The sequence below is a fragment of the Vulpes lagopus genome, chromosome 12 (genome assembly GCF_018345385.1).
Source record: "Vulpes lagopus strain Blue_001 chromosome 12, ASM1834538v1, whole genome shotgun sequence".
NCBI classification, from domain to species: domain Eukaryota; kingdom Metazoa; phylum Chordata; class Mammalia; order Carnivora; family Canidae; genus Vulpes; species Vulpes lagopus.
This window is the reverse complement of record NC_054835.1, coordinates 12,221,403-12,235,087: the sequence shown is the minus strand read 5'-3', so window position 1 is coordinate 12,235,087 and position 13,685 is coordinate 12,221,403. Positions and strand designations below refer to the sequence as shown.

Here is a 13,685-nt window from a genome sequence, read left to right as displayed (position 1 = left end):
ACCGTGCCAGGACCCGGATGGCTGGGCCCTGAGGTCTGAGGAGCCCCCTGAGCTCCGGGCCACAGTGTAGGACATGGGGAGTGCCCTTTGCACAGAACACGCTTGTGGCTTGAGCCCCAGGGCCTGCCGAGAGCTACCAGGCAGCTGCTGCCTTGGTGGGGCCACAGGGAATGGGGTGGACCTGCCTCACTGCCTTCCTGACCACACCGCCGACCCAGGCAGGCATCTGGAACCAGCGGCTGCCTGCCTGCCCACAAGTCACGCAGCGGCCCCAGGCCGGCATTCCCTTCCTCCCAAGCAGCTGTTTCTTGGTGGGAGGCCAAGCCCCAGCACCCTTCACGCTCTGAGGGACGCGGTGCACAGCCTTGGCTTTGGTGTGCAGCCTTTTGAGGTGCTTGGTTCTAGAGGCTTCATGCCTGTGCTCTCCAGGTGTGAGCATGCCCTGGGGTGCTGTGCCCACCCACCAGGGGCTGACCCACCACCGTGCAACCTCGTGCACAAGCTCTTAGCTTTTCAGTTTGCACCTGGTGCTTTTTCAGCTTGTTTCTGCTTTCCTTGGGGGCTCCTTTAGACCTATGGCTATTTAGAGGTCTCTTATTTTATTTTCAAACATTTAGGGATTCTCCAGTTAGCCTTTTGTTTTTGATTTCTGGTTTTTGATACAGAGAACAGAACATTTCTGTCATTGAATTCTTACCAACACCCCCGTGAGGGCGACACCCTTTATTAATTTTCTTTTGCAGAGCAGGAAAACACTGCTGGTCATAGCTCCTGGAGGGCCCAGGACTGGCTGTTCTGGAGGCGCGATGGCAGCCTCCATCCACCCAGGGTCAGAGGTCCGAGAGCCTACAGGCGGGGAGCCTGTCAGGCAAGAGGCAGCTGCCATGGGAAGGTGGGGCCGGGAGCCCTGCTCAGTACCATCCTGGCCTTTCCCTAGCAATTGCCTCAGCCTGGCAGCCAACAACTTGGGCCAACCAGCCCAGCTGCGCCAGTGAGGCCTTGGCCTGGGGTTTCCTGGCAGACCCTGGTCTGGAGGCCTGCTATCCTGACTATTGGGTCCAGCTCTGATGGCTGGTCAACAGCCCTTCTGAAACTGGTTTGCGGGGCCATGATGAGTGGCCTGGGAGCCTGCTGTCACAGTCCCGAGTGTCCCAGTAAAGAGTAAAGTGGAGACACTCCAGGAAGGGATAGGGTGTGCAGTGTAGCAGGGGCCGGTGGCCATGTGGGGCAAGCACGGACAGGCCACAGTGGGGTCTCCAGCCACATGCCTTCTGGATGCTACACCAGCCCTCATGTGATCAAGGCCCGGCTGGCCTACTGTGTGTGTGGGCATCTGGCTGAAATCACAGAGTTGGGCCTGAAGCCCTGGGATCTCCTGCACTTTGCAGAGGGCCCACACTGCAGGTTCCCAGCCAGCCCCTGGTGGAGAAGCCTCCAGAAGCCTGCGTTCAGGCCAAAGTGGACTAGACAGTGCATTGGCTTCCTCCAGCTCCGGGGAGGGTCCTTGCTCACACTTCCACTTAGTGGATGCCAGGGCTGGGCCTCCAGGCCTCTGTGCAGGACTTCCACTTCCCTCTGCCCCGCCTCTTGGGCCCTGCCAGGCGGGCGAATCAGAAGGCAGGCCCAAGGACCCACTCCCTCTGGGAGGACCTGCCCGGCTCTGTGGAGCTGAGCAGCACCATCAGGAAGTGCACAGCTTTTCCTCCTGAGCTCCGCTGGGCTGCCAGCAGCACCTCCTGTTCATCGGATCAGGCCAGCCTGGGCTGACCAGTGTCCACTGCACAGGTGCCTCTCGAGGACCCTGAGGTAGGCTGGTCGGCTGTCCTCTCAGGGTGGCCAGGAAGACACCCATCTCTGCTCAGGGCTCCTGGGGCACATACCCCAGAAGAGCACCCAGGGCCTCCACTCCTGCCCTGTCCTTCACAGCCACCTGAGACCTGCTTGTTCAGCTCAGTGGAATTAGCGGCAGAGGGTCAGGTGTGGGACCTGTGGATGTAGGTGGGAAAGGCAGGAAGCGGGCTGAACGTTACAAGGGCCATCCACTGAGTTGCTGGTGTCTCTCTGGCTGGATGGTGTGGCCAAGGGCTGCAGGAAGTTCAGGAAGCTCCTCCAGAGGCCCTGCCTGCTGCCGTCTGTCTCTCTGGGAGTATGGCCTAGCTCCTCTGGGCGGCAAACCTCCGCCCACAGTTCCTACGCTGGCTGAGGGCAGTCTGAGGTGGCAAGTCAGGGTCTCTGTCCCCACCACTGGGAGGAGGCTCCTGGTTTGGCCCAGGCCTCGAGCGTGGTCCGTGCCCACCCGTGGAAGGGAGCAGCAGTGGGTAGTCCAAACACAGACGGCCCTGGTCAGGGAGCTGGCACCCTGCATGCCCAGGAACAGGGAGAGAAGCCCAGAGGTGGCTGGTGCCTGGGCCCTGGGAGTCTGCAGAGGGCACAGGAGCGGCGTGGGTGCTGGCCATGCCGATGCAGCTGGGCCCCTCCTGGTGCAGCGGTCCACAGCTGCCCTTCCTGAGCCAGCCGGTGCCTGGGCCACTGTTGCACCACCAGCCAGCCGCCGGAAAGAGAGGAGGCGGTGGGGCTAGGCCCTGAGCAGGAGCCATGTCCAAGAAGGAGGAAGTCCTACAGCAGCACAGGCTGGCGTGTACGTGGGCAGGTCAATGCCCCAGGCATGCCTCCCCAGCCTGGGCGCCTACCTGCCTGTACCTGCCAGGGAGGCCCTGCCAGTGGGTAGGAGGTGGTGGTCTTCTACCAGCCTCATGCTTTAGGGATGGGGGTACAGAGGCCAGAACAAGGCCACAGTGTGGGGGGGGGTATTCTCAGATGCCGCCAGTCCCTGAAGAGCCTCCACATCTTCCCTCACACTTATCAGGGTGACTTGGACAGAGAAAGCCCAGGTCACCTGCTGAGGGAGTGGCTGTAGGGTCTAGAGAAGGCCGAGAGGCCGCCCTGGCTGAGCTGGTGCCCCGGTCAGAGCACCAGCGCAGAGGAGGGAGGGCCAGGGTGGGTGAGGCTTCACACCTACCTGTCCTGGACTCCCCTGGGCCCAGCGTGCAACTGTCCTTGCCAGCTGCTCTCCCACCAATCACAGCGGTGGCCGCCACCATGTCAGACTATGAGAACGAAGACCAGTGCTGGAGTACCCTGGAGAGCTTCCGAGTGAAGCTCATCTCCATCATCGACCCCTCGCGCATCACGCCCTACCTGAGGCAATGCAAGGTGCTGAACCCCGATGATGAGGAGCAGGTGCTCAGTGACCCCAACCTGGTCATCCGCAAGCGGAAAGTGGGTCAGTGCTGCCTCAGCCAGGAGCTTTGGGTACAGGAATGGGCGCTCCCCAGCACCCCACACCCTGTCCTGTCTGCTGGGAGCCGTGGTGCCTCCATGCACAGCAGACACCCCTGGGAGGGCAAGGGTGGGTGGGCAGCAGGTAGATCTTGACCTGGGCTGGGCCTATAGGAGCTCAGTGCACAAGCCCAGCCAGCCCCAGCCTGGCCCTGTGGGTTTCAGGAGTGCTCCTGGACATCCTGCAGCGGACCGGTCACAAGGGCTATGTGGCCTTCCTTGAGAGCCTGGAGCTGTACTACCCCCAGCTCTACAAGAAGGTCACGGGCAAGGAGCCCACCCGCGTCTTCTCCATGATCATCGGTGAGGCAGGGGGCCCCACGGGCAGGCCGGATGGCTGAGCTCCTAATGGATAAACTGGGGGCAAAAGGAAGTGTGAGGGTTGCATGGGAGTGCCAACAGCGGGGCCCCATGCTGCACCTTCTCTCTGGTGGAGAAAAGGAGGACCCATGCAAGGAGGGCACAGAACCCCTCCATCTGACCCCACCAAAGCCCTGGCTCCCGGAAGGACTGGGTGCCCACCAGCCCTTATAACAGGAAAAGGGAGGGTAGGTACCTGGCCTCATTGCTGCTGTCCTGGAGGGCAGGAAGACAGTGGGGATGTTAAGTCAGGAGGTCAGCCCGCTTCCTCCATGGGGAGCATCAGCGCCGGGCCCTGTGTGCCTTGGAGTGGGTCCTCAAGGATGAGGCCCAGGAAGGGGTGCAGCAGGGAAGGGGGTCCTCTGACGCGGCCTGGCCATCTGCAGACGCATCCGGGGAGTCAGGCCTGACACAGCTGCTGATGAGCGAGGTGCTGAAGCTGCAGAGGAAGGTACAGGATCTGAGCCAGCTGCTCAGCTCCAAGGACGACCTCATCAAGGAGCTGCGGGTGAAGGACAGTCTGCTTCGCAAGCACCAGGAGCGCGTGCAGCGGCTCAAGGAGGAGTGCGAAGCTGGCAGCCACGAGCTCAAGCGCTGCAAGGATGAGAACTATGACCTAGCCATGCGCTTGGCCCGCCAGATTGAGGAGAAGGGGGCTGCGCTCATGCGCAGCCGCGACCTGCAGCTGGAGGTGTCCTGGCACCTGAGGCCGGGTTGGGGGTGGAGAGGTGCGGGGCGAGGCTGGCGGCTGATGGTGTCTCCTCACAGATTGAGCGGCTCAAGCACAGCCTCATGAAGGCAGAAGACGATTGCAGGGTGGAGCGCAGGCACACGCTGAAGCTCAGGCATGCCATGGAGCAGCGGCCCAGCCAGGAGCTGCTGTGGGAGCTGCAGCAGGAGAAGACGTTGTTGCAGGCCCGCATACAGGAGCTGGAGGCCACAGTGCAGGTGAGGGGAGCCCAGGGCAGGAGTGGGGGGGCCTCGTGTGGGTGGGGCGGGCCCAGGGCAGGGGCCAGAGGTAGGTTCCTGTGAGGATGGGATAAGCACTTTTGGGAGCTGGAGAGATCTGGCAGGATGCTGGTGTCAAGAGTAGGGCCCCCTCGAGTCTAGCTGCCTTTCTCCCTCTCCCCTTCACCACCCACAGGAGGGGAAACCAGACAGGAGCAGCCCCTACATCCAGGTGCTGGAGGAGGACTGGCGGCAGGCACTGCGTGGCCAGCAGGAGCAAGCCAGTACCATCCTCTCTCTGCGCAAGGACCTGCGGCAGGGGGAGGCCCTGCGTGCCCGGGTACGCAGCTAGGGCCGGTGGACACGAGCCTGGGCCAGGCCAGGCTGGGTGGGCTGAGGGACCACCCTGTGTTCACGCAGCCCCTGGGATCCACAGCCCTGCCTCACCCCTTCCTGGAGGTGTGGGGCCTTGGCCTCCCACCCCACTCCTGGCCTGCACTCCTACAGGATGGGCAGGCCCGGGCTTTGGGTTGGCAGGGACTCAGAGACTCAAGCAGCCTCCCTGTCAGCTGGGCCTGAGCAGGGGCCAGAATGGGCGGTGGGGGCTAGCTGCTGGCTCCCGTAGTGCATGGAGGAGAAGGAGATGTTCGAGCTGCAGTGCCTAGCCCTACGGAAGGACTCCAAGATGTACAAGGACCGCATCGAGGCCATCCTGCAGCAGATGGAGGAGGTTGCCATCGAGAGGGACCAGGTAGGCACCTCGCCGCTTCCTGCCTCCTGCTGGCGAGGAGCAGCCCAGGGTGAGGGCACAGGTGGGGTGGGGGGATTCCCACAACTGTGGTGCTTCGCCCTTTTGCAGGAGGGCTGTCATCAGCTCGTTGAAAAAACGTGAACAATCGTGAGGGTAACCCCTTCCCGCCCCCTGCCACCCCAGCCCACTACCAGAAAAACTGCCCTGCCGGCAGCTCGTGCCTTCAGATTCTTTCTAGTGCACATACAGTTTCATTTTTGTCTTACAAAAATGGAAACCGTCTTGTTTGGCAAACAGCATTTTGGGTTTCTGATTTTTTTTTTTAAGATGTATTTATTTATTTGAGATGGAGAGGTGGGAGGGGGAGCACATGCACATGGTGGGGAGGGTCAAAGGGAAAGGGAACCTCAAGCAGACTCCCCGCTGAGTGGGGCTCGATCTCACAACCCTGAGATCACAACTTGAGCAAAATTTTTTAAAAAGATTTTATTTATTTATCTGATAGAGAAACAGAGCAAGAAAGGGGAGGAGAGGGAGGAGCAGGCTCCCTGCCGAGCAAGGAGCCCAACACGGGGCTCCATTCCAGGACCCCAGGATCATGACCCGAGCTGAAGGCAGACACTCCACTGACCCAGCCACCCAAGCACCCTTAAAATAACTTTTTTGACTTAAACTCTTGGGCGGGACACCTAGGTGGCTTAGCAGTTGAGGGCTCCCTGCAGGGAGTCTGCTTCTCCCTCTGCTTGTCTCTGCCTCTCTTTCTGTGTCTCTCATGAATAAATAAATAAAATACTTAAAAAACAAAATAAAACAAACAAAAAACCCCAAACCCTTGTCACTTTGGTTGGCTGTGCTCCTGGGAACTGGAGGCAGAAGCTGCCTCTTTCTCGTCAGCACCAGGGTTTTTCTGATCAGTGTCAGTCGGTGCTTTGGCAACACTCTGGAGGGACTGGAAGCCTGCTCAGAGCCTCTAGCCTTGCAGTTACCCATCTGAATGCCTCTGGTGGGGATGACGGTGTGCATCCCCAACAGAGGATGGTGCTTTTCTCTGGTGCAGAGAAAGCACGGTGCTAGGATTGTGGTGCCAGGCTGTGGTGCCTGGTCCCTGTTTCCAGGGAGCTGCCTGGAGGCCACAGGCAGGGAAGGGCAGGGAAGCAGTGCTCCCACCTTCCCTAGGGGAGGCAGAGGAAAGGAGGGTGCTGTGCCGCCAAAGGCAGGCCGCCAGCCAGGGATGCTGGGGCCCGGCAGCCCAGGTGAACGGGTAGGCTTCTCTCTGGGTGTCCCTGGTGGGCAGCAGGAAAGGAAGGCAATTCTCAGTGATTTCTCAAGTTCTGGCCATTGAGGGCCGAGGGCTCTAGGGCTGAGTTGGCCTCCAGGCAGGGGCTGGCTGCTTGCAGCTGCCACCCTGCTCCAGGCCTGGGCACGTAGGCAGCTGGCTGACTCTGGCTATGGGTCAGAGCTGCGTCAGGTGTGCTCTGGTTGGTGTGCTGTGTCCCCCAGAGGGACAGCCGTGATGAAAGATGTAACACAGCTGCCAACAGCCATATTCCTGATCACACCGCTAAGTGCCGTGGAGGGCAGAAGTGCGGGCTGGATGTGCGGTGGGGTGAAGGGCTCAGAGATCAGAGCTGGAGGTTTCATCTCCACCTCCCATTGGGAGCTGTTATTACTACACAAACCCTCAAGCACTACACAGGCAGAGGGAGAAGCAGACTCCCTGCAGGAAGCTCTCAACTGTTGTGCTGAGAGGCGGGGGTGGTCCTGGGGTCTCCAGCAGCCACCCAGCCCACCCTGAGCCATCCTGTCCACACAGGCCATTGCCACACGGGAGGAGCTGCATGCACAGCACTCGCGGAGCCTGCAGGAGAAGGACACGTTGCGGAAGCAGGTCCGGGAGCTGGCAGAGAAGGCAGACGAGCTGCAGCTGCAACTGTTCCAGCGCGAGGGCCAGCTGCTAGCTCTGGAGGGCAGGCTCAAGCGGCAGCAGCTGGACACGCTCGTGCTGGTGGGCCTCCCAAGGGCTGCGGGCCTTTGCAGTGCCCGCTGGTCAGAGATGCAGCCACAGTAGAACACGGGATAGGCCCTCAGATGCCAGCGTGTCCCCGAGACACCAGAGCCCAGAGGCAGGGACGCTGGTCAGCCCAGGGCCAGGCCTGGCTTGGAGACTGCTCCGTGGGGGGGGCCGGGCAGGTCCCAAGCCTTTCCCAGGCCCCTTTCTCCTCCTGGGGAACGTGGGGGTGTGGCACATCTCAGGGACTGGCAGGCCACTTTGGGTGTCATGAGGAGGAGGGAGGGGTGTTCTGGCCTGGGACCCCTCACTGTGCCCCACCTTACGCTGACCCTGGGGGTGGCTGGGTTTCCTGTTTGCTGACTGACTCCTCTCTGTGACCACAGAGCTCTGACCTGGATGACAGTTCACCCAGGAACTCTCAGGAGGTGAGTACGCCCCCCAGGGGTGGGCTCCAGGCCACAATCTCTGCCAGACCACTGTCCCCTCAGTCCCTTTTGGGAGCTGGGCCCCAGCTGGCCCGCCTCCTGGTCCTTGGAGCAGGCACTTCCTGCCAGGTCATTGATGCCGGTTTCTTTCCCGGAAGCTCTCGCTCCCCCTGGACCTGGAAGCCGTCCAGCTCTCGGACAAAGGTGAGGAGCAGAGCAGCTTTTCAGGGACGAGATAGCCGAGGCCTCCTTGTCCCCATACTTGGACTGGGCATAGCCCTGTCCCATGGATCTCTCACAACCCCACTTTACAGATGGGGACATTGAGGCTTGGAGAGAGACAAGAAGCCCTCAGGCTCCCCAATGAACAAACGAGCTAGGTGTGTGGGGCCTGTGCCCCATCTCTGATGCTGAGAGCCCACCCTGGGCCCAGGAATACAGGGCTGAGACATCCTGCTCTCCCTGAGCTTCCTCTTGGGCAGGGGGCAGGGGAAGTCCAACAGGGAGTGTCGGAGGTGCAACGTGGGGAAAGCAGGGCCGTCTCAGGGCCAGGCACAGAGGTGGCAGGAACATAGCCTGGGGGTGCTGAGGGGTGACAAGGGATCGAAGGGTTCACTCTGAAGGTGGCATGGAAAGCCAGACAGTCCTCCTCTGTGTCAGGCCTGCTGCCAGCCTCCAAAGGAAGCAAAAGAGGAACAGCCAGTGCAGAGGCAGGGGGCTGAGCTTCAGGCCACAGAGCCCCAACGTGGGGACAAGCAGGCAGGACCCCGCAGGCAATGAGTGGTAGGGGGAGGCCCTGGGAGCCCTAACCCAGGGGTGGCATGGCCCCTTGAAGGAACTGGGGCAGGCTTCAGGGTCGGAGGCTGAGGAAGGAAAGGTGCTAGCCCCCCATGATGTCAGTGGAGACTGGACGTCCAGCCCCTCTCCTGGCCAGCTTAGGGGAGCCAACCCATCAGAGCACCTTCTGTCTGAGGGCCCTGAGCCCTGGGCCTGTCCAGGCCCTGGCAAATTCTGGGGAGCTGGCAGCTTGGAACGTTCTGATGCCAACTGCTGCAGGGCCCCAGTCCCCACCCAGGAGCTGAGTTGGATGGTGGGGCAGTGCCTGGTGGGCTTCTGGCAGCCTCTGGGAGGGGAGTCCCTGACCCCAGTCCCCTTTTAGGGTTCAAGTAAGGACCCAGGGGATGTTGCAGGACTGGCCCCAGCTTCAGGGGAGGGGCGGTGGCCAGGGTTGGCCATGCTAAGTGTGGTCCCTGCAGCTGGGGAGGACTCACAGGCCCAACTCTCCATTCTAGGAGGCCCCGCCAACAAGGACAGCCCACAGCAATCGTTTGTGGCCCTGCAGGAGGAGCAGCTTCCACTGACCACCAACGTAAGGCTTCCCTGGGGTCCCCACTGCCCTAGGCACCCCTGACACAGGCCTCGGGGTGACTGAGCCCAGGAAGGGGTCTGTGCAGCCTGGATGCCTTGGGATGAAGGCAAGGGTCTCTGCCATTGGCTCCTGGGGGGCATTGTTTGGAACAAGGAGCCTAGTGCCCCTTGTTGCACGGAGCAGCCTGCAGAGCGGGGCCAGGGCGGGGCAGCGGCGGAAGGCCAGTCCTCCGTGCGGGGGCGCTGCGCTCAGGGCACCCTTGGAGCCGGCTGTGGGTCCGGGTCCGCCCCCCGCCCCCCGGAGCCTGAGCCTCGCTCCGCCCCCAGGGCGCAGGCCTGAGCGGCGGGGAGCCCCCAGAGAAGGAGCGGAGACGCCTCAAGGAGAGCTTCGAGAACTACCGCAGGTGCGGCCCCGGGCCGGGCGGGCGGAGCAGGGGGCGGGCTGTCCGGGGTGGGCGGCCCCGCGGACACGCGCTCGCCCCTGCAGGAAGCGCGCCCTCCGGAAGATGCAGCACTGCTCGAGGCAGGGCGAGGTGGACTGGGAGAACACCACGGGCAGCGACAACACGGACACCGAGGGCTCCTAGCCGGCCCGGCGCGCCGGCAGGGCGTGCTCGGTGTGCGCGGTGCGGACGCGGGCAGCAGTGTCAGAAATGCATAATAAACCACCGCGGTCCCGCCACCACCGCCGCCTCCGCTGACTTCGCTCCCATGTGCACCCCCGGCCGCGCGCGCACCTCCCGCCTCCAGGGGGCAGCAGAACACAGCCGGCCAGTCGGCGGACCGCAGCCGGAAAGGGCCGATTACGTCCCGTGCCCGCTTCCAAGATGGCGGCGGGGCGGCTTCGGCGGCGCGGGGCGGGGCGGCGCGGCCGAGGTCGGAGGGCGGGATGCTGCGGGCTGCGCTGAGCCGCGTGCCGCCGCTACTGAGCCGTGTGCGCCCCCGGGAACCCGCCCTGAGGTGGCTGTGGGGACGCAGGGGCGGCCCGGAGGCCGCGGGGAGAAGGCGGGCCGGGGCGGGGCTCTGGGGCTGGCGGTGCTTCAGCTCGGAGCCGGCGCCCGGGGCTGCACACTACCAGCTTGTCTACACTTGTAAGGTGAGCGCGCAACGGGTGCGAAGCTGGTTCCTCATTCGGGTTGGCCGGCGCGGCGGGCAGCGGTGCCGCGTGCGCTGACAGTATGGAGGGGTGGGGCTGCCCGGGGGCGTGGCTTTTCCGGGAGAGGAGTGGGGCTATGGCTGGGGGCAGGGCCTTTCCGGGAGGGGGGTGGGGCTATGGCTGGGGGAGGGGCCTTTCCGGGAGAGGGGTGGGGCTATGGCTGGGGGCGGGGCCTTTCCGGGGAGGGGTGGGGCTATGGCTGGGGGCGGGGCCTTTCCGGGGAGGGGTGGGGCTATGGCTGGGGGCGGGGCCTTTCCGGGAGAGGAGTGGGGCTATGGCTGGGGGCGGGGCCTTTCCGGGAGAGGGGTGGGGCTATGGCTGGGGGCGGGGCCTTTCCGGGGAGGGGTGGGGGCTATGGCTGGGGGCGGGGCCTTTCCGGGGGAGGGGTGGGGCTATGGCTGGGGGCGGGGCCTTTCCGGGGAGGGGTGGGGCTATGGCTGGGGCGGGGCCTTTCCGGGGAGGGGTGGGGCTATGGCTGGGGGCGGGGCCTTTCCGGGGGAGGGGTGGGGCTATGGCTGGGGGCGGGGCCTTTCCGGGAGAGGGGTGGGGCTATGGCTGGGGGCGGGGCCTTTCCGGGGGAGGGGGGGCTGCCCCAGGGCGGGAGGAGGGGCTACCAAGGGGTGGGGCTGGAACACGGGTGGGTTGTCTCAGGAAGAGCAGGCCCTGCCCCGGGGTGGAGTCACTCCCCAGAGGGGGCGGGTCCTTCCCGGGCGGGTCCAGGCGTCACCTGGGCTGCCGGTGTCCCTCAGGTGTGTGGGAGCCGGTCTTCCAAGCGCATCTCCAAACTGGCCTATCACCGGGGCGTGGTCATCGTGACCTGCCCCGGCTGCCAGAAGCACCACGTCATCGCCGACAACCTGGGCTGGTTCTCAGACCTGGATGGCAAGAGGTGAGGCTCCCTGGGGAGGGTGAGGGGACAGGCCTGCGGGGTCGGGCCCCACCCCTCTTCCGCGGGGGGGCCCCCTTCCTGTCGGGAGGCTCGAGGACTGCCTTTCCCACAGCCTTCCCGGTACAGCAGGGGTTGTTACGTTTGAGTTTTGGGGAAACCACAGATGCCGGGCAGGGCTGGGGGACTACACCCCTGTGGTCCTGCTTGGCAGCCACCTTCTGCCATCACAACCAGCAGCCTTGTTGGGCCCCAGGGCCCCCCACGCTGGCCTGACTCCTGCACCAGTGACCCTCGTCCACTGTGGCGGCTCTGTCCCCATGCAGATGTGTGGGGTGCCAGAGTCCAGACAGGGTTCTGGTGCATCATTCGCCTTCTCAGGCCAGATTGAAGGTGTGGGGGGCAGTGTGCACCCCTCCTGTAGACAGCAATTGGGGTCGTGGTCCGGAGTTCACCCAGGCTTCTGAGTGGCTGTTCTACTTGAGAACGGGTTGGGGACAGATAGCAGCTGCCTCTGGGGGCTCTGAAGGGTCAGCCTGTGGGGGCTGCCAGTGTGGGGACCTGCTTTCCTGGCTCCAGCCTGGCCTGGGCACCCTGGGGTGCCCTTGAAGGACCAAGGGCTGGGAGTGTCACAACACCTCCTTCTCTCTCAGGAATATTGAAGAAATCCTGGCAGCCAGAGGGGAGAAGGTGTGCCGAGTGGCTGGCGACGGGGCCTTAGAGCTGGTTTTAGCAGCTGCAGGGAACCCCAAATCCCCTCCCACCCCAGAAGGGGGTGAGGACCAGGATCCCACTCATCCTGGCAAGACCGAGCCCAGCTGACCCCATCTCCTGCCTTCCAGAAGATGCTTCGGACCGGGACCCTTCCAGGCTGGCCTGTTTTCTATCAATAAACACATCACCTGGAGATAGTAGGTCTGGGGCCTTCTTGTCGTCCCTGGTTCTGGAATCAGAATGAGTCCCAGGAACCACCTGCGGGTGCTGCAGGACCTTGGTTCTCCACTGCCCCTCCGCACAGAGGACCAGCCCAGACTTGCTGGCTGTGTCTGTGGGAAGAGGCTGCTGGGGGCCTGAGCCCCTCCTGATTGTGACCAAGGGCCCTGGGCAGGTCCCTCAGCTCCTCTGAAGCTGCCTTCCCATCACATGAAGACACTAATGGTGGCAGCCTGTCAGGTGTAAGGGCGGGAAGACAAGGCTTGGAACGGGTGGGGGTGGCTCGGATGTGCTCTGCCAGAAGGGATGGCCACTCAGCCACTGTCCTTTTGGGGGTGGGCGCAGCACCCACCACGGGTCCTGGTCCTCTGGCCAGACACGGGGAGGTCCTACAGATCCTCCTTCCTCCTGCACCACCTGCCACCCCGACACCCAGACAGACTGGCCCCAGTGCCCACCTCAGCCCTGACCCTTGGTGGCCGGCCTCAGAGTCGGTGCATTGGGCTGCTCGCTGTGGCCGCCGCGGGGCAGGTGGCCATGATGGGGCAGGGGTGGGACTCACGGGCGCTAAGTGCACCATGTGGTGCCCTCCCCCCCGCCCCCATGGGGCGTGTGGTTTGTCTCCCAGCCTTGTTTGACGGCCTCCTCACGATGTTCCTGTGTTTATGGGAGCGCATGTATTTCCCGAGTGTGACCTTCACCATTCATCACCAGCCATGGCCTCGAGGATCCAGCAGGATGCCAGCTGACAGCTGCCCTGCGTTGGTGCCCTGAGCTGCAACACGTTCTCGGGGGTGTTGGCAGCGCGTGCGGTGACTCGATTACCCCCTGTCTGTCCCCTGGCAAACAACCATCTATTATCTCCCCCGGAGCCTCCGGAGCTGCTGGCAGAGGCTGTCGCCCTGGAGGCTGAGCCTGCCCCTCCCCATGGCCCCAGGAGGCAGGGCTGGGCCCTCGCCGCTGACTCCCTGTCCCCTGGGGGTTGGGGTCCTGGTGACGCAATGGTGCAGGTAGGGAACCAGGCCTGGGGTGTAAGACCACGTCTTACAGTTCCTGATCCTGATGCTGGACGTCCAGGCCCTGCTGACCCTGGAGGGACGGCCCTGCGCAGGGCCAGGCTCTAGAGACAGTCATAGCTTTGCCCTTGAGTGCACCCCATGGCCAGGTGCCAGCCAGTGAGGGGCAGCCCCTGCCCTCAGAGCGGCAAGGATGGCTCACACTGTGGCTTCCCAGGGCAACCACCAAGAAGGAGCGTGGCACCCCATGGTACTTGCTATGGAGGCTTCTCAGAGCGCCAAGAACCGTTGGGTGGGGAACCCTGGAGGGCCTCCCTGGGCAGGTGTGCCCTGACTGCAGCTCCTCCCTGCAGACTCCCTTCCCACCTGTCTTGTCCTCCTCATGCCACCCTCACCTCAGGGATCTCCCCCACTACCACCCTACCATGCAGCCGGTCACAAGGAGTGAAGTGACGCCTCCTGCCTCGCCCAGTTCCCGGATGCTGCACCATG

At 63.5% G+C, this 13,685-nt stretch overlaps 2 protein-coding genes across 3 annotated transcripts; both read left to right on the top strand.

The window, feature by feature from the left end:
* The first annotated feature begins 101 nt into the window (after positions 1-101).
* On the top strand, positions 102-9,829 carry CARD9 (caspase recruitment domain family member 9). Of its 2 annotated transcripts, none has more exons than XM_041725405.1 (13): positions 102-1,806; positions 3,086-3,283; positions 3,505-3,642; positions 4,086-4,390; positions 4,468-4,647; positions 4,844-4,987; positions 5,273-5,398; positions 7,212-7,403; positions 7,793-7,834; positions 7,993-8,038; positions 9,127-9,203; positions 9,530-9,606; positions 9,690-9,829. In XM_041725405.1, the coding sequence occupies exons 2-13, from the start codon at positions 3,100-3,102 to the stop codon at positions 9,787-9,789; spliced, it is 1,611 nt and encodes a 536-aa protein (XP_041581339.1). In that variant the 5' UTR covers positions 102-1,806; positions 3,086-3,099; the 3' UTR covers positions 9,790-9,829. The 2 variants fall into 2 exon arrangements, with proteins under 2 accessions (XP_041581339.1, XP_041581338.1); XM_041725404.1 differs by having other exon boundaries at positions 3,065-3,283.
* Positions 9,830-10,047: 218 nt separating this feature from the next.
* Positions 10,048-12,151, top strand: DNLZ (DNL-type zinc finger). Its single transcript, XM_041725406.1, has 3 exons — positions 10,048-10,298; positions 11,108-11,247; positions 11,898-12,151. The coding sequence occupies exons 1-3, from the start codon at positions 10,092-10,094 to the stop codon at positions 12,064-12,066; spliced, it is 516 nt and encodes a 171-aa protein (XP_041581340.1). The 5' UTR covers positions 10,048-10,091; the 3' UTR covers positions 12,067-12,151.
* Positions 12,152-13,685: the final 1,534 nt, after the last annotated feature.

Bases quoted from the DNA above. Each gene is read 5' to 3' on its own strand.
- CARD9 (XM_041725405.1), top strand. From the start codon at position 3,100: ATGTCAGACTATGAGAACGAAGACCAGTGCTGGAGTACCCTGGAGAGC. The intron at 4,988-5,272 runs GTACGCAGCTAG...TGGCTCCCGTAG, and splicing joins GGGAGGCCCTGCGTGCCCGG to TGCATGGAGGAGAAGGAGAT. The intron at 7,835-7,992 runs GTGAGTACGCCC...CTTTCCCGGAAG, and splicing joins CACCCAGGAACTCTCAGGAG to CTCTCGCTCCCCCTGGACCT.
- DNLZ (XM_041725406.1), top strand. From the start codon at position 10,092: ATGCTGCGGGCTGCGCTGAGCCGCGTGCCGCCGCTACTGAGCCGTGTG. The intron at 10,299-11,107 runs GTGAGCGCGCAA...GGTGTCCCTCAG, and splicing joins AGCTTGTCTACACTTGTAAG to GTGTGTGGGAGCCGGTCTTC. The intron at 11,248-11,897 runs GTGAGGCTCCCT...CTTCTCTCTCAG, and splicing joins TCAGACCTGGATGGCAAGAG to GAATATTGAAGAAATCCTGG.